A 24,881-nucleotide genomic window follows, 5' to 3' on the forward strand; every position below is an offset into this window, starting at 1 on the left:
GGACTTATTACAAGCTCGAGTAAAGCATATACAAAATTAGCTCTGGGATGCCATAAATGATGATCCCTCTTTACATTACAAAATGGGAAAATTATAAATCCAGAGAGCATGAGCATGGAGTGTTTTTCTCTACTTACCTTTTCTTTGGCTCTGAGCTGATCAAACATCTCTTGGATCTCTTGTTTCCAGTCTTCCTGCAAGGAGTGGAAGGAATCTTTGGGCATTTCAAAGAAACCAGACTCTTCTATGGCGGTGAGATGGTCTAGGATACTGGCAAAGGAAGGTCGTGAGTGTGGGTCAGGGTTCCAGCAATCTAGAATAGGACAAAGACAAGCAACTGTTAAGCATCTCTTAGCATGGAGGTTTGAGAGGATGAGTAGTACTTTACTGATCCCCAGTGGCTAAGAGTGGCATGCACACTATCTGTGTTACCCCACCTTTCCCATTTCCCACTTGCATTGACTATTGTCTGATCATAAGTCAAGTATGAAGTTCATGCTTTCATCCTTATACAATATCCAACATCACTTAAGATCTTGAACTACCTGGTCTCTAGGTTCTCATAAATAATATGCCAAGTAAAAAAGAGGTTTACTAATTTTACAGAAGGTTACATTTTCAGGCATATATTAAAAGTCATCAATAATTTACTTAAATATTTTGCTTTAAGTTGTATGTGCTCACAGAGTAGAGATACTATGCAAGACTCTCGCCAACAGTTCTTTTATCACACTTACACTGCAGAGTTAACAGCCACACTGCAGAAGGGTATCTATCAGAGTTCTTTCTAATGTCAAACTCTAATGCTAAGCTGAGTCATTATGAATCTCTTCCACAGAGCTGAAAATCCCTCCTGCAAAGCAGACTGGGCATAACTTGAGTGAAAACAGGAGGTTCAAGTAAATAATGACATCAAATAGTGCATTTGGAGTTTTCTTATTTTTAAGGATTCTTTTTTATTATTTGAGAGAAAATTGTTTGATCAGGTTTTTTTCTTTTGCTTTTAAGAGAAACCACAGATAAACAAGCTTTTTCATTTACAATCTAATGCAATGACTTATCCAATTGCAGAGTTCTAAAAACACAGAATTTAAGGTATGCATCTTACCACATGAGGCAATTAAACTAGCAATAGTACAAAAAAAGTACTCATTTTACAGTGATGGGAATTGAACACTGAAAACAAATGTAAATAGAAAATGGCATGAAGTAACATCTCAAGCTATGAAATCATTAAGAACATGTTTTTAAGAAGCCAGTAAGTCAAAATGTGTGACTTAACACTTGAATAGAAATTCTTACTAGTTCAGTCCTCCATCTTACTTGACCCTTATTTCTACTCTTGCAGAAAACATCACTTTCTCACTCTATATTGTCCCGTACTGGCACTTACACAGCTTCTTGTTCAACAAGCATCCTTATTCTCTTTAGTACTGCTAGACTCCCCCATGCCAAAGTTTGAGATGAACCAAACAGAAAAACTTAGCATTCAAGTATATTTCTAGGGAATACAACTTTTGTGCATGAATGGAAGAAACACATTGGTCTTTCTTGATATGCTCATACTATCGTTGCTCTAAACAGCCGCTGGATTCAAGACACATTACTGTAGCACAAGGCAAGAGTTACAAAAATGTTCTAAAGCTTCCTAGACCTTACAGTTGAAAAAAAAAAACAACCCCACCATTCTTAAAAAAATGTTGGTGATGTCCTGAAAGACATTCATTCATCAGTTTTGTGGATTGAAATACACCAAGGAACAGCTGTAATTAATTAAAAATAACTAACTCCTCACAGAATCTGTGCAGCTGCTGAGGCTTGGTGTTGCAGGTCTTCTGATTTTAGCATTACTGAGATTTTGCATTGGGGAGCTTTGGTTTCAAAACTGCTAGTATCAAGATGCTGGTATTTAAGCATCTGAGCAGGTTCCAAGAGGCATAAGCTGGAACACATTTATGTTTATGGATTTCAAATTCCTTCTCTTATCAAAATAGAGGACTGAGGATGTTAAAGAGTGCTCTGAAGGTCCCCTGCTGCTGACCAATTAGTAGCAACGGGCGATACAGCTGGACTGTCAGTGCCATAATCCCTGCCTCCTTACCCCAGGTTTGAAGCATGGCAAAGCAAACATGACCCAAAGTAAAACAAAATGCTGCAGCCAGCCAAATGCATGAATGAGTGAACAGGGTAACTATGCAGGTGGCCCATGGCTTTTATTTTCCCAGGCCTAGATCTGCCATTATTTGCACTAATGAGGACATTTGTAACATACAAGTCTTTTCTGTGAAGAGGGAAAGTTCAGCTTTGTTGTCTCAGTGAAGACCACCAGGGCAGTAATTCAAAAGTAAAAGCAGCATTAGGGGAACAAGAGTTCACCCGAGACGGGAATCAGCCTATTTGAAAAACAGTTTTGGTGAAGGAGCAGAAAGTAATTGTTTTCTTGTTCTCTTCTTCCCCCTGCACATGGAGAAGCCAAGCGTTCCAAAGCCATGTGGGTGCTCACCCCTATGCTGCTGGGTTCAAGTGCAGGCCATATGCCTCTACCTGACTTTCCCAGTAGAGGGCATTATTTTTAACCCCAGCAGCAGATACCTCAGTTATATTTAAGAAATCCAGGGTCCTTGTTTTAGGGAGCCATGTCAAAATAAACTGCCCTGGCACAACACTGAGCTGGTAGTTCCATTTTAAGTCTTTCAGATGTAGTTTCTTGCTTTAACTGCTTCCAAGCTACTGTACCTGCAATTCTGCTGCTGTTTACTATCCAGTAGTATATTTATTTTTTAGCACAGCAGTACGTGAATTTTTCTACTTTAACTTAACTGAAGCCTGTAACCTATAGAAAAGACCAGAGAAATGCAAAAGTACTCTAAAAACGGAGTAATCCATCAGAAACATTTTCTTGTGTGAATCAAGTCCCTTTCTTGGGGCTAAAAACACCACCAGAGGCCACAGAATCACAGTTCTACGTTCAGACTCATTCTTTGCTCACTAAGACTATAAACCACGTTTGATTTCTCTTTACCTCAGTTGTTCTTTCTGCCAGATAGGTGTAAAAATGTTTATTACATATAAACACCTGGAAATCCTTGGGAATAGGGGCACTGAAAAAAAAAAACCCCTAAAGGTACTACTGCGAGGGAGGGAGGGAGGAAGGAACAACTGAAGCTCAGGAGGTATGTAAGTAGTTGCAAGAGCCAGCAGAGCAGGTCATAGGTACACCCCAACAGCTACCTCATGGAATCATTTTTAATAACCACAGCAGCTCTGATGACAAACTCCTGTATTTCTTTCATCCATACGTAGCCCACCTTGGGCATGAACTAACTGCACACACAAAGCAGAAAAATCACATCATTCTGACTGAAAATTTGGGCTGTTTTCAAATGTCAAAGCCACATTTAAACCCTCTCCCTGAAATGTCAGTAGGATGAAGTTTCATTCCAAATCAATCTGACACTGCCTAGCAAGACGTTCAAGCTATGAATTTCAAAACAAGTTGAAGACTTCAAACTAGACCAAAATAGGTGAAGTTTTGGTGTTGGCGAGTCTTCACTACCAGAACACAAGCAGCTAGATGATGACAGCAATAACCCCCTTTTTCCTATAAAGCCAGCTGACAAATAGTGGCAGGGCAACTTCTTTCACATACTACTCTTGTCATAGAGTAACTGTCACAGCACACTAACAGCCAAGCCTAGCTCCCATAATAACTTGCACCATCGAATAAAGCCACTTGAGAAATCTGTGCTCTTAGGTATCAAAACCAGCACAAGGAGACAATGCTCAACAGCACTCTAGAAACAGCACAAACCATACTCACACCACAGCTGGCTTACCTTCCATGAGTTTGGCAAAAGGCTCTGGACACGTGGAAGGGATTGGAAGGGCAAGTTTATTCATGGCAACACCATATGCTACGGCAAGACCATCAATTCCTCGGAATGGTACTTCTCCTGTTAGCAGTTCCCAAAGCAGCACGCCGTAACTACCAGGAAGAAAACAGAAACAAGAATAGGTGTTTGACTTCAACACATTCTTTGTTAAGCAACAAGAAAGTACCTGAACCTATCAGGGTGAGCCTGGTACACTGAAGAAATTACAGTTTTCTGGACAGGCTCATCATGGCTGTCAAGCTGGTGAAGTGCCTTAACTTCACCCGCTTTTTTTAAATATGACTGAAGTAAGACGCCATTTTCACCTTTTAGCCAAAGATCATTTTCTCTCTGGAAACAGGGAACAATCTGAAAAACATTAATATAAATCTTCTAACTTAGTAAAGTTCAAACCAGAACCCAGTGAAACTCTCAAAAATGTGAAGGGTTGTGATTTTTAAAAATAAGTGAAAAATACTTCTTTGGAATTAAGGTGGTTTTAAGATGTTCTATAAAATAATTAACTCTGAAGTTATGGAAGTAGTTCCAGGACTGTTCTCCCTCCAGGCATACAACAAACAACATATCCTCAGAATATTCTCTCTGCTTCTAGGAAACCTGAGCCAGAGACAGCTTCTCCATACTTAGTGACCTGACAGGTTTTTTCTTCCATTGCTCCGTCTTATTCTCTTCTGAACCCATTTACTGTGCACTATGGTCTGTGGTAGTGAGCTCCACAAATTTAATGATGCATTGCTAAAAAAATTCTTGTGTGTGTGTTTGTTTTGAGCTCGTCACTTGGTAATTTCATTTGCTTCCCTGTAGTTCTTTCAGTACAAGGAAGAGTGAACATATGTTCCCTATTCACTCCTTCCATGCCATCCATGATTTCACAGGCTCCCACTACATCCTGCCTAAATCTTCTTTCCAGCCCCCAAAATCCTAATCTAGCTAAATCCTAATCTAGTTACTGTCCTGAACAGAAGTAATTTCATATCTTTCATTGACCTTGACATTTTCTGTTGGAATGACCAAAATCACATAAAGTTTTAAAGATATGGGGAGAGGCACAGTATTTCCTGTTTTCTTTATTTCTTTCCTATTAAATTTTAATTTGCTACTTGCCTTTCTGACTCCTTACAAAATGAGCTAGGTTACCCACACTAACTCCAATCTTTTTACTGAATCATAATAGTAAAATTTAGAGCCCATCATTGTACATGTGAAATTCTTCCACGAGTACTACTTTGTATTTATTACTATTTCATCCATTTTATCATTTCGTGTAGTAACACTTTTCCTCAGCTCTCTGCAGTAGATTAATTTTTCTTATCCTGAATAATCTGGTATCATCAACAAATGTTACCTAACCATTTATTGCTTTTTCAAATCACTTATGATTATGTTGAACACAAAATTCCCCACCACAAAAACCGATTTATTCCTTTAGTAATTAAGAATTGACTAAGCGATGGGAAACAGACTTGCCCTCTTTTCCCACATCAGTTTACTTTCTTTAAAAGCTTTTGACAAAAGATTTTGTTGAAAGTTTTTATAAATCCAAATGCGGTATAAGCAATCTTACCACTTGCCCACGTACTCAGTAACTCCTTCAAGAATTTTCATTTTTTCACAAGATACAATTTCCTTCTACAAAAGCAGACTCTTCCCCAGACATGCTCATACTCCACCAGCTCCCCGCTCTTTAGTGCTCTTTCTACCATTTAGTAGAACTGAAAAATCAGACTTGCTGATCCTCAGGAAGCTCTTATAAGACCTGTCACCATGCTTGCTGCCTTCCATTTTTGTGGCATTAGGGCAGCTTTAAGCAACAGATTACACAGCACAGCTATTAACTCAGCTGGTGCTCTCATATTCCTGTAGAAATCTTGGGTGTTACTGTAAATCCCAGCAATTTGTTACTTTTCATTTTATCAGTCAGTTTTAACACCTCTGTGGACAGTACTTCAGTATGAGATGTCCTCCAGCCTGGCTCCCTTAAAGAGAAATTTTCAGCTTAAAAAGCCTCTTTGCTCCTTTCTAGCAGACACAAGTCACTTACTAAGTTTTTTCTGCTATAGCCTTATCATCTTTGCACTCTTACATCTTGGTTACCTCTGGGCTGTAAGTTCTCCTGCAGGGTTCTCACCTGTGCGGCATTTGAAAGCAATTTATCTGGTTTTATGCTTTTCGCAAAACTCTCCTCAAAACCCTTTTAATCTCCTTGAGTGTTTTACATTGAACTTGCCAGCACTTAAGTCTGTGCTTGATTTTCCCTCATTTGAATACAGGTTCAACTTTTTGAAGGATGTCTTCCAGTAGTCTTTTCTACATCATCGTCTTCATTCATTTCAAGTCTTTCTTATGCATTCGCTCTGAGCTTTAACCTAGTGTCCTTACAAGATATCCATGTTGCACATTCCCCTTTTGTTTTCACACAAAATTCCTCAATGTTGCCATTAATCTCTCTGAGAGTAAACACTACTGTAAAGGACTAATTTTTCTTAACTGCTCTTGCAAAGATATTGAATCTAAGCATACATATATTTTGACCACTTTTGAAGGGCTCCTAAGCACACCTGAAGACCAAATGAAAAACTGCTTGTCTGCTTAAAAGCTCCCTGAATAGCTGCTCCATGAAACAGTCGTTTCTGAAGCTAAAAGATTAATCTCTCCTTGTTTCAAAGCAACAATTGCCCTGTCAATTTGGGAGTAATCAAAATTTTTATATCACAACCTGTACTCTTGCAATCTCTCTCCCACCCTGCCAAGTCTTTAACATCCAATGGTGTAACTGCTGCCACCTTAGTTGGACAGTCTTAATACTACTTTTTCTATTCAGATACGGAATTTCAGTCACTAGAGATTCCACCTTTGCTGCTAACACAGCTAGTTTACTTTATTAAGCAAAATATCATATTTTTTCACCTATACAATCTTTCGCATTTTTCCTATGCAATTCATACTCTTCATATTATAACGATAATTATAATTATTTCTTCCCATCAAGGTTCTCCATTTCTTACTGTCTCAAGAGCCTCACTTGAAGAAAATGAACAGGAGTTTAAGGACTTCCCATTTTCTTTTTGGCCTCCTAGGATTCAGAAGACACTCAAAGAAAAGGAATCCTGGACTGAATATATATTTGGTCTGTCTAAATCTGATTGATCATTCATGTTAGTCTTCAGTTTGGATGTGAATGTTGATATCAAAAGGTAGGAAAAACTACCAAAGAGTTGCGTTATTACTTTACCACTAGTGCTGGATAAAGCATGTATTACATATTTCTCTTAATTGAATGGTTAGGAAAGCACTATTGATGTGCTCAAAGCATTTCTTCTGCAGGGTAGTTTTTAAAACAAAATGGACAGATTGGTGTGTCTTCTAATGTGACACTAGAAGTATATCTTGCAGGAAAGGTCACTTGGTTTCTGACAAAACTGAATACCACCTCTTCCTCACGTACTTACAGTTCATTGCTGAGAATACAGCTTCCACAGAACTAGGGAAACACTGCTTTGTATCATTAGAACAACAATCATCTCAAGTGATTAAACAGCAAGACAGGTGCTGAACAGTGTTTTCCATTAACTCTCAAGCAGGGGATTGGGAATTACAAAGGAAAAAGCCAGAGACATTAGAGATTTATACAAAAAAGGTCTAGGAAGAAAGAATCAAGGGCCCCTCCTCATTCTCCACAGGGAAGAAGAAAAACTGATCAAGTTCATTTAGTTTTCCAGCACCCAGTATTAACTTTTGGACTTTAATTGCAAAATGAATCATGTGATACAGACCATGTGACCAAGTCAACTGACACTTTTATGAATAATTAACCATCTCCCAGTGATCCAGTAATCCCTTAAGCCTTTTAACATCAGGTTCAATCCTCCACACTGGATTTTCAGGGAGAGGGAAGCTGGAGGTCTGCATGATTTCACATGTGATTTTGCCACTCCCTTGTTAAAGTCTGTGAACTTAGAAAAAAAACCAGTAATTTCTTCTCACTGTTATTGTTCAATGACATTTGTACCATAGGTTCCTCTTATCTACCTCCCTAGGTTCAGCACTTTCCCTTAACAAAGGAACTACCAGCCCAACAAGGAGACTGCAGCAACAACAGATACTAGAATGTTACTTTTGTTGAGAAAGAAAACTTCATTACATTTTAATTGCTATTAACAGTCAGCATTTTGCATGTTATCAGACTGGCAGTTCCAGAGATGACATTTCCTGCTAATTTCACAGTCAGTCATGTACATTTCTCCCACATGAGCTTCTACCAGTAATAACTAGTCAACACTTATCTGCCAGGTACTGAAGTCTTGCCAGTGCTTCATTACACACAGGTGACTACAGAAGCCTGCAAGCAATCAGTTGTGGATGGAAGTGCTTACCAACACTTGATTCAAATGAAATATTCTAATGATTGAAGTTCCTACACCCACCACTGAAAGCCTGAAACATCCTGATCTGCTAATCAGATGGTTTTAGGTAGTTCTTGTATTCCATTCCTAAATGAAAATTAAATTCCTAATTATTTCACTGGTCTCAGAGTAGATACATCTTAAAAGCATCTAAATTGAGGAACACGGGGAACTCAGATGAAGGTTGTATGGTGGCTTTATATTACGCACACCAATCATATTAACAACATGATTGTCTTTTAAGAAGCACAAGTCAAAAATGAAGTGTGCAGCAAACAAGAAATACATTTAAGCAGTTAAAATGATAGCGAAATTTGAATTATAGGCCTACTAACATTAGCTTGCTGTACAGCGCTGCATAAGCTGCAATATCTGTGCTTCAGCTTCACCCCGTAAATCCAAAGCAAATACGTAACTCCCCTCTCAAACACATAAAGAGATTTACAGGAGCTGACATATTTAAATAAAACCGTAGCTTCTTTGTCCTCCGTGCAATATAAGCACAAGGTTTCTGCTGTATATCTAAAGCTTGCAGGTGCAGCACAGCAAAATTCATAGCAACAAATTTTCACTAGCAAGATATACTAAGTACTGTTATTATCAACAAGCTTTACAGTGGCCCAGACCCTGGTGATAGACACCAGTGTGTGGGAGCATTCCTCAGCCTTCTAAGTTCTTTGCCAACACTCCTTTAGAGTGGGACAAAACCAAAAACAAACAAAAAAAACCCACCACAGATCACGTTTTTTAAATGGAGCTTAATATATGTTTTGAAAAGAATTGCATGAAGCAGTTATTTATGACGAGATAAGACTGACTCAGGAAATTCCAGTCCTGGCAAGCATCTTCTTCACCTGTTTGTGCAGCAAGAACACAAGCAGAACACGATTCTTGTTAAAAGGCTAGGCAACAATTCAGCCAGCAGTATTATTCTAATAAGCTTTAAAGAAAAGGTGTTGAAATAAAAGGGTTTGTGAATGTCAGAGACAGACACAGCCAATTTTGTGGATGCCACACAGACTAACTGGAAAGTTGTCAGGCAAAAAGCTCCCTCGACTCCAGTGATTAACCAAGAGGTTGAAGTGCACAAGAGGAGGGGCAAGTCTAATAGGATAAAAAAGTTCATCCTGTTAAGAATTTCAAGTTGCATCCTTGGGTGGGGACAGGATTTATTACACATGTCCATGACTGTTTTTGTAAAACCCAGTGCTTACAACCACTGACACACTAGTAGCAACCGCACTGGCAAGTATTTGTCCTCTGCATACATGCCTCAAACACCATGTTCTTTTCAGCTTATTTAACTGTGACTTAGGGTTTTGGCCACCAGAGAGAGAAGGCTTTTTAAGAAACAGGATAACAGCTCTCTTAATGGTGATGACCCTCTGTTTAAGGAAGAGCACTGAGAGGAACTTAACCTGTTGTCAAGGGAAGACTGGTAACTATAAAAAGAGAAAGTGATGAAGGAATCTTTAGAAATACAGTCTTCTGAAAAACTAACAAATAATTTATTTACAATCCTTAAGTCCCAAGTGATTCACAGTCCCTAAGTCAATAACCAAACTGGTATTTTTGCCGAGGTAGAGAGGCACTTACTTGAGCTACCTTCATGAAAATCACCAACTGACATATTCAGTCTTATCTTTTTAAAAATGAGGTCGTACTGGTACAGAACGTCTACTGATCTGTTCACAGCGTGCCTAGATTAGTAAAGTTACAATCACAGGGAAACTGTTTCCCCCTTCCCTTCTCCCTCTCCACCAGGTTACCCTTAAAGGCCATTCCGGGCACCGTTTCAGAGAAGAGCAAATTGAGGTTTGAGCTTGACAAGCTGTGTACAAACCAGAACTGTCATCATGTGCACAGAAAAGGTGCACAGCCTTGAGGTTTTCATTTCTGCCAGACTTCACTCAGAATAAAAGCCTGGTTCTTGCTCAATTCATCTCAGATTAACTACAGAGGCTATCACATTTAATTAGTCAGAATTTTATCCACACCATTAGTGTGCAAAATACAAGTTCACAGACTTATCACAAGGCAATACTTTATCTATTCAGCAAAACTGGACAAGGAAAATGACAATCCACACACCAAATCTCTGCTATAACAGCCAGACAATTCTACCAGCTGGGATATTTCTTTATCCTGACAGATTTCACAGCACACACACACTTGTGTGGGAGCATTACTGGCCAGCAACAGAATCTTACTCCTGTAAAGACAAAGTCACCCTGACATTTCAATACCTCTCTCCCCACAGGAAAAACCAAATTCCATATACTTCATCTGTTTCAGATGTTCAGTACTACATCTATGTCACACAACATCCAGAAAAGTCACAGTCCTAGAGGTACTTACTAAATTCTGGATTTACCAATTCACTTAGTCTTATACTCAATTTCTAGAAGTCTACGGGCTGACCCTTACACTCCTCCCCACCAAAGCAGCTCCTATTCTCAAAAATCCCAGTGCATGAATGGAAAAGACAATATATACTTGCAAATTACTACTTATGGATTACATACTCAGATGGACCTAGAGAAGAGATTTATTATTTTATGTGAAAGACTAGAAGGGTGGAAATAAGATTATTATGAAACTGAAAAACATTGTATTCAGGCTGAAACTGCACAGGGAATTCAATTTGGTACAGTGTGCTTCTGTACACATACCTCAGTGACAGATTAGTACCAAAACATAAAATGATCTTACTGTTGGTAAAACAGTAAAAAAGTAGTAATATTAAGTACTTTACAGATTGTTTTATGGCCTTTGATTATGTCAGCCAATAGCCAAGTAAGCACAAAAAGTTTGTTTTAGATAAAACAGAGGGAATTAGGATTATGAATCTTAGGATAATCTGAATGTAAATTTACAGAACAACAAGAATTTAGAGGCATGCAGGAGCTGGTCCACCACTCTCTACAGTGAAAAAAGTTTACAATTAATACAAAGTAGTCTGAGAGTCTGACAGATGGAAAGCTGGTGGATAAAGTCTTCTTAAGACTTGGATTCTAATATTCAGATCACCATTACTCATTCTTAAACATAAAAGAGGTTTCCTGGCAGGTCTAGTTACTCTTCAGTATCCAATCACTTAATGCCAAATCAATACCTCCACACATCGCTGCCTTTGGAGAACATGGAGGAGCGGATGACCTCAGGAGCCATCCAGGCATATGTCCCAGCTGCGCTCATTTTGGTAGTTTTATGCCATTCCCTGGCCAAGCCGAAATCCGTGATCTTCAATATCTTGTTGCTCAGATCTCCATTTTCCACCTTTTCGAGTATCAGTACTGGAGAAAAGCGGGGGGGGGGAGGCAGGGAAGGAATATAAAAGGTATGCAGAGTAAAGCTAGTATTTATGCAAAAAAGATCCTCCTGGAGATCTCCCAAATTTCAAGATTCTCCCTGACTTTTAGTTACTCAAACATACCACACTCCGTTACAAGTTATTTCAAGCTGATCCCTTCACCTCACAAGTGAACAGCTGTCTAGCAAATAACTTCAAATTTAACCAAAATACCAAGCCCCAGAAAACAAGCAGATAATAACATAATTATTTAATATAGTGCCTAGCGTCATTCTATATAATAATTCTCTGCTAAGAGGAAGTGAACCACTGTAACTTCTAGAAATCCAGATAAGGGAAGACATTTCCTAATTAATCCCCTCTCAGCAAGCCAGTAATAGCATCTTTTTTCTTGAACTGCTTAGAGGACTTTTTTTTTTAAATCCAGATACACTCACAGGCTGGATATACCCTTCATGTAAATGTGTTAGGAGTGGAAGCTCTAGGTACACAGATTTTTATTTTTTTTAAGTCACAAGTAAAAAAAAAAGATTGATGATCAGTAATAACATGCCCAATTCAAGACTTCATATACAGCACTATGTTATAGATTCCCTCCCCCATCATTATCAAACTGTTTTTTTAGTTAAGCTGCCAAAGTTTCTACTGTGTTTCAGTGGTAAAGGAGTCTACACCCAAGAACTTTCAAAAAACTTGCAGCAGAACTCAAGAATGCTTTGGTATAAGGCATGTATTACTCTTTACCCAGAAAGCTGTACTGTCACACCACTGTGAAATGAGTGTGAACCAGAGGCCAGAAGTATCCACTCGGCTTTAGCAGCACCTCATTATCCTCTTTATCTTAATGTAAAGTGACCACACAAGTTGCGCCAGCAACATAACATCAAGCAACATAATATAACAGGCCACTTAACCTCCATAACTAACACAGCCATAAGCCTGTGAAATGATTTTCAGCCACATTGTAAAGGGCCACAAAGAAAAAAAATATTTGTCTTATCACTAGTCCAATGAATTCACAGCAAAAGGCATCAAGCCACTAATCCATCATTATGGAGCTACTCTGTTGTTAATGTCATAACAGACACAGGTTCTTAGAAAACAAGAGGGGTTTTTTTCCCTTTCTATGTAATGTGTGTGTGCAATGCAAAAAAACAAAACAAAACAAACCCAAACAAAACAAACCCACAGCCAAATAATCGTGGATCATAACAAAACCTATGAAAGGCAAAAGCATTGCAAAAATTACAGTACATATAAAAATCATCTTCAGGGCCATTTTCAGCAGTCCATGAAAAGACTCAAATATCAGTCTCAAGCTAACACAGCTTTTTTTGGGGGGAAAAAAAAAAAAAAAAATCTTACTTTCATTCTCATACTTTCCTCCAATAATCAAAATGGGATTTCCAGTGAAATAAAAGCCAAAAGGGTTACTTGAACCCTTCTGCATAATAAGTAATATACATCTAAACGTTAAAATACTGCATCTACTTTTATTGAAGTTAAACATACTCTCTGTTCTCTGACAATTAAAAAAAATCAGCTACCCTTTCTTCAAGGCTTCAGAATTCACAAAACATTACCTCATTAAAGATTTTTGTGGGCCAACTCAAGTTGTGAATAACTAGACTTATGGTTAAGCTCTTCATTCTTGCTTCTTTTGCAAAAAATCCTTTCTAATATTACTGAATGCTCTATTTTCCTAATTGCAGAGGAAGAAGTTTGAGGCCTAGAGTTGGTATTCTCTTCATTTGAGCAAAAGCATATGTATTTTGAGAGCTGCACTTCAGTGTAGAACAGAGCCACCAAAAGAAACAAAGGTACAGAAGGCTTCCTTTCTGCCTCTTCTTGTAGGAAGCTTAACTTTTTTCCTTCTTTCTAGCAGATGAAGAACTGCTAAGAGAAATTGCTAACAAGTCACTCATTGATTGCAAGAATGAAAAGCCTCCTAGAATATATGTACTAAGTTTCTTCTTCTAGCATGTACCCACTGTGCCTAAAGAGCTGGCAGAATAATAAAATCTAATTTTAAATTTAAATGCAGTAATATATAGATACACAGTGAAGTTGTAAAGGTAAAGTACAGCTTTGAAACAAGAAAAGGTTTGGGGTTTTTTTGCCTCCTTCCATAACCACAATAAGCAACAAGTAAATCTGCTGTTCACAAGGTAGATCATATTCTGTCTGAATGAGCTCAATAGCAGGACAGAGAGACAGATATCACTCTTGGGTTGTACATACTTTCCTGGCAAGAGGTTATTTAAATCTAATTACCTTGATTTGTATTAAGTTCTAACAAAATAATTAGTACCTACACAGAACTTTTGTATCCATGACCTTGTTCTTTTGCCAGATGTAGGCTAAATAAGGTAAATTACCATGACAAAAGACCACAGAGAAGGACAATGAAAGAGCTGGATTTATTGGAAGTCCTTGATTCCTTAGTTACATCCTTGGCTCCCCTCTTATTTCCATGCAATAACTGCTTGGGATAATAATCCTGCAACCCCAAATTGTGAAAATTAATTTTAAGAATCACGTACCTCTCCAGCATCTGTTTCAGTTCTCCTTATCTTGGTCAGTATCAACAGGCTCACTTGTAACTTCTAGGACTCTCCCTAGCCCATCTGTCAGATTTTCAAACCAAAAACCTTGACTCTCCCCCTCTTGCATTTGCTCAGATTCAATGATTTCAACTGTAAATAGGTGAATATGAATTCCTTTCAGTTTCCTCCTTAAAAATCTCTTTTATGAACACAAGCCAGGTTGCTAGGACACTGCAAATGCATTTTACTCATGCTAATCAACATGGTCTCATTTGCTTGTGAGTTTTATCTACAACCAGTTATTGCCTCGTTTAATACTTTGAGTGCAAGTTCTCTTCTGCAAGTGCTATTTCTTCTGCACTCGTATTAGGTACCACAATATGAAACACAAATAAGCAACGTACTTCCTACAGTTAGAGAGTTAACATACCTTTTCATCTTTACATAGATTTGATCACTCAGGACAGAGCTAACAGTGGCCAGATGATCAGCCTAACAAAAAGAATTCAGACACAAATATGGAGCACCTACACCAAAAATGCAGCTAATCTACCAAGGCAGTAAATCTTCTCATTCTGGTCTGTTGATTTAAAAGATCTGCATGAGAAAGAGGTTTAAAAAAAGGTAGAGAATTGAATTGACAATCTTTCACATTCCCAACCTTAAAAAGAGAAATTGTTTGGCAGCAAAGATACTTGGCCTAGTTTTCAGACAACTGGGGAAGAACGAAAGCCGAATCAGCAGGAATATGCAGAATGTGTGTCAGTTTGTTAGTGGTGGATCACCGTTTTCCCATTCTAGCAGGGCCCATGCAAGAAATCTCTTCCTGTGTGCATGCACAGAACCAGCCAAGTTGTAGACGAAGTTACGCTAGGTACTACTCTCCTAACAACTCAAAACCATCTTTTTTCCTCTGTAGCACAGGCTAAGAGCTGATCTTAAGTAGCAGGGGTAGGAAGCAACTGGCAGTCTGCAAAAGGGACCAGTGAAGTAAACCAGGTCTTACAAGCACATTCAGGCGGCTTTGAGAATCGACTGCTACAGCAAAACAACTTAACATAGTAAATCACCAATACCATGCTCATTGCATACTGCAAGTACGAAGCAAAGCATGGTGGCTTAAACTAGCATTAAAAATTGTTAGCAACTTTAGGTGAAGGGTGTCATGCACATGTGTGCTTACAGGGGTAATAATCCAGAATTTTCATATATTCCTGAAAGACTTGGAACTTGTCCTCCAGAAAATAAGCACTGATATTGAGAAATTAATTACAGCTCAGATTAATCTTGTCCAGCAAGACAGCTCTTCCATATCTCAAGTTGTCCCAGCTGAGACAAGAAAGGCATATGATCCAAACAGGCATTGTTTTCTTGTCTTGCAAGACTTTCCCTTGATCAGGCAGACATCCAGATACAGATTTAGATGTGTAATTTCAACTACTAAGAATTTATTAAGAACTTGATTATCATGAGGACTCTCAAGAATCATTCCTGGTAATGATTTGACCCCACTTTAAGTTCTGAGGGCCAGGCAAACTGTAAGTGCTGAAAGACAACAGTCAGTCAAGACACATTAGGTCTGAGCTTGGAGAGATACAAAGGTAGAAATTAAACACTGGGCCTCCTCTTACCTAGGTTATGATGAAGACCAGCCTTTTCTTTGGAATGAAAATGTCTATTGATGTTCCACCATATTCTTTGAGAACATCTTTGATGCCTTACAAGAAGCATCAAGGATATTTTCATGCCAGACTCTTGCGAGAAAGTTTCCTTACGTACAGAGAAAAAAGTAGGCACCACATAAACAAAGGGGTTGGTTAAGGTAGCCAAAGGCAATAAGCCAACACTTACTGGTTTGATGATGAGACAGACTAACTAGCAGAACAGTATAAGGCAGAATTCAAAGATGATTTGACAAGACTCAGTCTGGTGCAGTCCTTAGTCATACTGTCCGACATTACAGCAAGTAAACAAACAACTGTGTATTGCTAGAGATGAGAAAACTTGTCATTGTTATATTTTCACAACTTTTTAACACAGGTTTCCATCTATGTGATGCTTTAGCTTCTGCTCAGGACAAAACAAGTTGCAGTAACAAAGACGAAAGGCAGCACTGCATGGCTTGGTTCCATCACTAACTTTACTGCATTTGCAGTTGTCTCTGAGTAGTTCAGAGCTATAGGTGGCAGTTGGTAGCATAATCTCTGAAGATTTAGGATACCCTATGTTTGGGACTTTGATACTTCATGGACAATTACCATCATGCTCAACACTACTAAGTGCTGCACCCAGGGCTGTAAGACCACACCAGCTACTAAACAGCCTTTCTTAATAGTGTCCTTTAATTTGTCTTTGTTGCCATGAGTGAACTTGACAATTAAGATCCATATTATCAGAGAATCATCCTTAGTCAAGTCCTGGCATTTACCTCTTCAGAGTTACAGTAATGTGGAAGAGTATAATTTCCACAAGAAGTCCAGTTGCTTAAGATATGGTTTGATTTAGCTGTTTTAGCTACTGAAGCAATAGTTAAGAGGCCAGAGCCAAAGCAGACAGATAAAGTTTACAAAGAACATCTTCAGTACATTCTGCAGATCACTGAATGCTGGCCATTAACCAGATCTTTCACCAGGTCTAATACTCTTCAGTTAGTAGGCAACACCAGATGCTGAAACAGAAGTGTCATTAGAGGCTTTCCTGATACAACTGGAGTTTCTCATTCCAGTCTCAATCTGTACAAAGAGTAATGGGGAGTTAATTCAGCCAATGCTGGCACCATTTAATGATGGTTTCTTAGTAAAGGGCAGGGGCAGAGAACAGATGATGTACCCAAGATCCTCTTATCCTTGTCTGTGATTCATGCTAGCAGCTTTTCTAGCAGAGTTGGAAGTGATGGAAATCAGCTTCCTGAGGTCAAGTGAAGCCAGCGTACCTTCTCCATTTTAAGTACCATTCTGTACGTGTATTAATAGCTAACAGGCTTTTGACAGAAACCAGTGTTGCTCTTACTGAAAGTAATCAAGTCTTTAGAAGTACACAGATCCCAGTGATTACAGATCCCAAAGGGGACGATTCTCAGTTTCATGAGTCACAGTTGTATATCAGTGACATCAGGAAGAATGCAGGATTTTGAGAGCCAGGGTCAACTCAGATGCTTCTGTTGTTTAAACAAAGATTTGTACTGAAAATAGACCTCACAAAAACAGACCCACTGAAGTATGACTGACACAATGGTATCTGACACAGTCAGCTTGTTCTCCTGCTCCACCCCATTCCACATTATTATGCTTTACTAGAAAGACAAAAACATCTGCCTTAGTATTCAAAGCAATACAAAAAGCAACTTGATTAAGATTTCTAAGATATCATTATATCCTTCAGCCTTCAGGTAGTTGCTGCTACTGGATCTTCAGTTCTGTCTTGTCATCACAAGTCATTATGGAGATGCCAGCTCTGTGGGGCACTAGGTAGTGGCAGGATTATTTAATAGAAGGACAGATCTAAGGCCACTGTTGGTCTAATAAGACGTTTAAGGACAGTTCCAAAGGTGGAGCTTCATCTTAGAACATTGAACTTTCACTTGCAACTCATGAACTTGCACTAGCATGTTTAGGATTGGGAGTATATGTATGTAGGACTATTTTATGTCCTTTCAGAAAGAGAAATCACTGTGGTGAAATCACTGAAACCTGCAGCTTTAAAATTCTGTAACTGCGGGCATCCTGTACTAGTACCCCAAACCACTGGTTAGTTCTCAGCAGGCAAAACAGGATCAAATGAATTCTGAAGGAATACAGACTGGAGCTAAAAAAAAATTGACAGATTAAACGCTAGTCAAGTTTTAACTCTGCCATAAACTATAAGATAAAACTACAGAAGGGCTGCCCTGCAGGCAAGTGATAAACTTTTCTACAGAAATTAAATTGTCTTGCATGCATGAAATAGATGCACACCTATAACAGCCTCATGTGTTCAAAAGGTGAATTTTTTTCCCCCTTCCCCCTCCTGCCATGCTCATGGATCATTACAATGAAAGCTGGCTTGGATGAAACAAACTTGCAGCACCTCAGAAGGCTGTCTTCCTAGGCTCCAAACATAGTCAGAAAACACAAAGCCTCTCCAGAAAGAGATTCCAAGCATTGCTCTGAATTACACTCTACAGGAGCCTCTCTTGACTAGAGGCACATCTGCGCTAAGTGCCCAAACTCAAACCACGTGAAGCTCTGTGGTCTGGTATAAGTAAGCAATTTCAATTAGAGAAGTTCCCCAACACACCAGATGTTAGAGAGCCATCTGGTAAAAACCAATTTACTCATAGTTGCAAGATTATCTCAGCGTTATGAACTTCTTTTAAATTAAGTTTTCAGAAATACATTGTTCTATTAGTAGGACAGCTAATGCAAGTCAAAGTGGTACTACTGTTAAATCAGTCTTAAATAAGTAAAACTGGCCCTTGTCCCTCGTTTCCAGATATTAAACAGCTGTATTTTCATTACTCTTGCATCTACCAGAGAGGCATATGATCAGATGCACAAATACACCATGACAAGATAGGGGTATAAAGCTGTATATCCTTTGATCTACTTGTACCTACATTTTAATAAACCCTAAGAGGGCCGGGTAAATCTCATCTAATATGGCCGTATCATTCCTGCTTCTTAGCCAGGAAGTTTAAAACTGCTGAGCAAACTTCGTTTTGGGAATAGTCTCAACTTTTATTATTGTTCCAACACAAAAAACTGCATTGTTGATATATTTTTCATTCTGCTTAACCCAACTTATTTCTATTACATGTTTTTCCCTCTTTCCAATTATGCTAGAAGCACTAATTGGTCTGGAACTCTTTCCTTCTGCCAGAATATACACATTTCTAACCCTTTCCTTTAATTTTCTTCTTCTCAAACCCATCTACTCTTCTTCAAAACAACTCCTCTACCCTACATAAACAGATAAACCATCTGCACTGAATCTTTCAATCCAGTCAGTAAAACAAACTGATAGTTTTACTTGGGTTTTAAGTTGGTCACTCATAAAAACTCAGCAATACAGCTCCTGTTTTTAATCTAGCACCATACTACTTCTAGTATGCATGAAAAGATAGTTTAAAGAGGTAGATTACTTTCACAGAAGTAAAGTTTTCACAAGGGAAATTAAGAAAATTTTTTTTGGCAACAAAATGAACAGCTGCTGTTTTAATTCTCTGTTCTGCTCATACTATACTAGCAGAGCCAAAAAACATGTTACAACCTCCTCTCACAGACAGACTTCCCCTGGAAGGCAGTTAACACTGTCAGATTTTTTGCTTGTTTCTTTTGGGAAGGTTATTCTAGTTTTCAGCTACACTTTTGGACAGGTAGGACAGCATTCTTAATCTCTAATGGGCCAAAGTAGTGGAAAAGAGCAAGCAGGGAAAAATAAACACTTTAACCCATGCTGATCCAGTTGCTAGTAACGTCAAAGAACTGGTAGGAAGCAGTTCCTTATTTCACCTCGCTGTCAAAATTAAGTGACAAAGCAGCAAAATACAGTCATATAATTGCTTTTTTCTGCTTTCTCAGCCTAGAGAAAGGATTAGGTTTATCTGCATAGTGTAGTGCTGAAAAGAATACTCCATTGCTTTGCTTGTGCTAAAAGCTGACTCATCACTTCAGAAGCAGAACAACATTCAGGGAGGAACTACTACAGTGTGATCATCCACAATAAAAATAGCCCATTTTTATATATGAAAGTAGAGAAAAGGGGCTGCTGTCCACCGCACAAAATAGTAAGAACAGCCAGACATACCACAATTTTCTGGCTGTACTGGCTTCAGCTTCTTCAACTACTCTGCTGTTGTATTCCCAATTTATTTAGCACTGTCATGGTTTAAGCCCAGCTGGCAACAAAGCACCATGAGGCCGCTCACTCAGTCCTCCACCCTGGTGGGATGGAGAGGAGAAAATATGAAAAAAAGCTCAGGGGTCAAGACAAGGACAGGGAGGGATCACTCACCAGTTATGGTCATGGGCAAAAAACAGACTCAACTGGGGGGGGTGGGGGGTGGGTGGGTGGATAGATCGATTTGATACCAATCAAATCAAAACAGGATAATGAGAAGTAAAACCACCTCCCCTGCCCCACCTCATTCCCAGCTCAACCCCACTCCCCATTTTCTCTACCTTCTCCCCCCCCAGCAGCGCAGGGGGACGGGCAATGGGGGTTGGGGTCAGTTCGTCACACGCTGTCTCTGCCGCTCCTTCCTCCTCAGGGGCAGGACTCCTCACTCTTCTCCTGCTCCACCGTGGGGTCCTTCCCATGGGAGACAGCTCTTCCCTAACTGCTCCAGCCATGGGTCCTTTCCATGGGCTGCAGTCCTTCAGTCACGGGCTGCTCCAGGGCGGGCTCTCCCATGGAGTGGCGGCCATCTTGGGGGGCATCCCCCTGCTCTGGTGTCCTCCCCCCCGGGCTGCAGGTGGGCCTCTGCTCCCCCGCTCCCCTCCGTGGGCTGGGGGGACAGCCTGCCGCCTCACCACGGCCTGCAGGGGCAGCCCCTCACCCTCCCCCTTCCTCGCTGACCTTGCTGTGTCTGCACAGGGGTTTCTCTCACATCCCACTCCTCTCTCTGCTGCAGGTTTCCCTTTTTTTAAACCTGTTCTCCCAGAGGCACTGCCACCGTCGCTGACGGGCTCGGCCTGGGCCTTGGCCAGAGGCAACTCTGACTTGGAGCTGAGGAAGCTTCCAGCAGCTTCTCACAGGAGCCAGCCCTGTAGCAGCTCCCCTGCTACCAAACCGCCCCGACACAAACCCAATACAAACACCAAGAAAATAAAGAATTTCCTGACTTAAGAGGCAAAAATTGATGACGACAGAATACCAAGGAAAGCACAATTACCTTGTAATACCACCACAACAGTTAACCACCAAACTGCCCATCGCCTCCGTATTTCATGACAACAGCTGTATTGCAACTTTATGCTCCGTTTCGCAGTCCAGAGTGTATGTGCATGTGTATTAAGAAACACAAAAGAAATTGCAAAAAAATCCAAGACAGGCTCTTGTAGGGTCCAGCTTACAGTTCATGCCAAGTCATTTACCTGTCCACGACGCTACTTAGTAAACCTGGCACACAAGAACAGAAATCTATTAGCTAATGAACATCAAGCCCGATGGAAACAGTTACAATCATTAAGTGAAGGGAGAAATAAAAAAAAGAGGAACTGAGTGCAGTATGAACTGAAAGCATACAGGAAGAAATATGGAAGGGAGCAGGCTAGAAGAGAAGGATCCCTACTGTAGGGGGGAAAAAGCTGGATTTGTTGTCTCTGGTACACCAGGATATATCTCTGACTTGATGGATGATTGCTGGCTTCACATTTAACTTCTGTGTAAGTTTTCCCCAACTGAGACAACACAGTCAGTATTTTAGTGCCAGATTACCTGCCATTCTTTTATTTAAATACTACAGTTCTAGGCAGACCATGAAACAACAGGGCTACTACCTAGTGACAAAGCAACATTAACTCATGCATTCTATTGTTATATTTTGAAGATTTGTCAATTCTTCATGGACGTGTCTACCATTAACAGTGTTTCTAGCATGGATAGTGGTGCTTTGAAACAGGCTGGGAGAACGACCTGAAGAAAGTATCAGAAGCTTATTTGCCAGAAACATAAGAAAATCTGATTATGAAGGTATTTCAAGTTAGCCTGAGCTTAACGGGAGCTCCTGGACCTAGAAACAGAGGGCGTGGTAGAGGTCCCAGGTAAGGCCCTGACTGCCAGCTACAAAACAGACGCAGCAACTTGATGATATAGGCTTGAGAAGGCCTGAAAAACCCAAAGGTGGTGGAAATATCTGAATACCTGTAAGTGTCAGTGCACTTCAGTAGTTCTGTTTTAGTCTTCATCAATGTTAGCACTGCTGTGGGTCAAATGCTTTGCCACCCAAGACTCCAGGAATGAGGAAAGCAGTCATATCAAGACATGAGGAAAAACTCCAGCAAAAGGATTTAGCCTGCAAGCATATCCCACTCACATCCATTCCCAAGAGCCCCTACTCATTATTCTGTGCTGTACTATTGTCTCCTCAGAGCCACATCAGCTGGTTACATAGTCCAAGAGCTAGATGGCAGCAACAGCGATGGGTGGGTGAGTGACAAGAGGAAGGACTACAAATAGCATGTGTCACTTTTGTCATTTTACTTGGTGTAGAAACATTTAATTCTAATACTTAAATCATTAAATAGGCATCCAACTACCTGCACAGACTTACTGAAGTTTCCTCCCCAGTCTCCTGTATTCTTATCTGGACTCTCAACTAGATCTCTCCTTTAGTCCCAATGAATACTTCGCCATACCTATTCTTACTTTGTTAGATTGAAGAGAAGTGAGATGACCACTACTTTAAGACCTCAAAGGCTGAAAAATGGCAAAGGAACTCAAACTCACATGGAATGACACCACTCTAACTCATCTTTTCTCTCCCAGAATAATACCATGCATTGGGTGTTTTTGTACATCACTCCAGAGCAACTCAACCACCCATAGATACAACAGCCTAGTACCAGATTTGCTTTCCTATAGGTCTTTGCTCATCTGTTACTGTATGATCACTGTTTTCAACAGCAGTAAGGTGAACAGGCAACTACAAAGAGAAGAACTAATGCTTACCCTGTCCTAGTTGGAGCATGAAAGACCATTGCTGCAGCTGAGTATACTCATTGTGGGTGCAAACATTGGACACATTTTATTTCTTCCTCCATCCTGCAAACAGAACAGCTTACTGTGGCTTCACTTACCAAAATGCAAAATGGCAAAAGTTCTGTCAGATAGTGGATAAGCATCGGCCCATCCACTTCCTCCATTTAGATAATTCAAGTACTGTAAGGAGATGTATCAGATACTGAGTCCATCAAATCCCAGGTGCAAGAGCTTTACAGAAAGAAAAGAACAGAGTAAAACCTTTATGGAAACCAATGCTTTTTCACTCCAAGACCCTTAAACGCAAAACATGAGCGGGGTTTCAAGCTATAAAAGCTGCAAGTTTTTTCCATGGTAGAATTTAAGAGCAATCCAGACCTGTATGAGGAGGTACTACTATTAAACTTCCCCCTGCCAGCATTACCGCAGAAGCCTCAAGTGCAAGAGTTGAAGGAAACAGAGAATATTTCCATTTCCAAACAATTCCAAATTTATCAAAAAATTGCTTTACACTAGTTTCAGAAGTCAGCTAAAGGCTTACTGAAGCTGAAGGTGTGCCAGAGAGGAAAAAAGTCTGATTAATACACCACAGGATCCAGACTCTCCCACCCACCCATGGCAGAATGTGTCCAAAACCAAGCCAATCTGTTACAGGAAACCTTGTCTTGAACAAAGAATCTCCTCACTCAACCCCATATGTTTTCTAAAAGTTTGTTTTTCAGACCACAAAATAAAGTTATCTGAGCTAGAACAGCTCTGAAGGCACTTCCTGAGAACAACTACTCCTAGCCGAGGGGTCCAGGAACACTAAAATATTAATACTACACTTACATTTGAATCTCTTCCCTGACACACACACCCTGGAATTTCATAGTTGGGACAGCCAATTTCAGTTTACAGTACTTTTTTACCCATTTCCCCACAATCTAGGTATAACCATCACTTTGTCCAAGTCCTTTTGACTGCCTTCTAGATCTATGTCCAGTCCAAACACTTTCAACTACTGGGAGGCTGTGAAATTCATGCAAATGTGGATTTATTTTTTAAATGGAGACTAATTCAGAAAAATGAGATAAGCATCTTTTGCCTCTTGCATGGTCCAATTACTACTTTTTATACTTTTTTATCTGAAAAATGAATAAAAACTTCCACTGTACTCTGAAGAAATGCAATGCACTCTGAAATCTTCAGGGTTCTTATTCAGAAGGTACTATAGTTATTGCAAATATTAACCATAGTCCTATGGTTTTTGAACAGTCCTTATTTGAAAGAGAAAAGTATCCATAGATCAAACAAAAATGCTCTTGCATAGAAGATTGCTTCACTGAAATTACTATGATTGTTCCAATCCCATCTTCCCCTCCCACGAATAAGCAAAACTTCCCAAAATGCATTTCAGGTCAAGTGGTGGTGGTGGGAAATATGCGATGCTAGATAAAAAGAGAGCCTTAATATATTGCTTCATGCTGCTGCGTTGTCTGAGAGTCATGGTCTCAGAGAGCCAGAAGCTAGCTAGTAAGTCTGCACTTCACCTAACCAGTCAAAAAAGCAGCATTATTGCAAAGGGGACAAGGGACTGAGCTTGCCAGGTGTTCTTTTTTTTTAATTATTAAGTCCTATTGGCAGTACACTGGCATACTGCCTTGAGGACAGAACTAAGCTTTTGGGAAAGGATTTCAAAAACTTGCTCCAAAATGAGACCTCATGTTGTAGCTGTTTGCCAAAATCTAATTTGCAATTTTAGCTCTACCTTCCATAGTCAGCCTGCACAGCTTTGCTTCACAAGTATCCAGATAACGAGCAATCTGCTCTTGATCCTGCATTCAAAGTACTTAAAGTGATTAACAGATCTGCACGTGGACTGAGTCCAGGCTTTCCGCATGCAGTCTTTACCTACCTTCTGTTGGGTACTCTGCCGTTCATTTCAGTAGGACTGCATCTTTATTCTAATATTTGTTTGTGGTGCAGAAGGCTAAGTGTTGCATAAGATCCTGTAGAGCACAGAATTTAAGACTCACTCAAAATTTCACATCTTAGAAGGAAAAAC

General features: G+C 39.7%; 1 protein-coding gene across 1 annotated transcript in view; it reads right to left on the reverse strand.

Annotated features, from left to right (window-relative positions):
• MAP3K9 (mitogen-activated protein kinase kinase kinase 9) overlaps positions 1-24,881 on the reverse strand; it is a 65,012-nt gene that overhangs the window by 23,709 nt on the left and 16,422 nt on the right. The window contains exons 3-5 of the mRNA XM_049825649.1: positions 11,412-11,592; positions 3,837-3,985; positions 138-313 (exon numbers count right to left, since the gene is read on the reverse strand). Of these exons, the coding sequence (XP_049681606.1) occupies positions 138-313; positions 3,837-3,985; positions 11,412-11,592 (506 nt within the window). The remainder of the gene's footprint in view (positions 1-137; positions 314-3,836; positions 3,986-11,411; positions 11,593-24,881) is intronic.

This window comes from Accipiter gentilis, chromosome 22, assembly GCF_929443795.1.
Source record: "Accipiter gentilis chromosome 22, bAccGen1.1, whole genome shotgun sequence".
Classification (NCBI taxonomy): Eukaryota; Metazoa; Chordata; class Aves; order Accipitriformes; family Accipitridae; genus Astur; species Astur gentilis.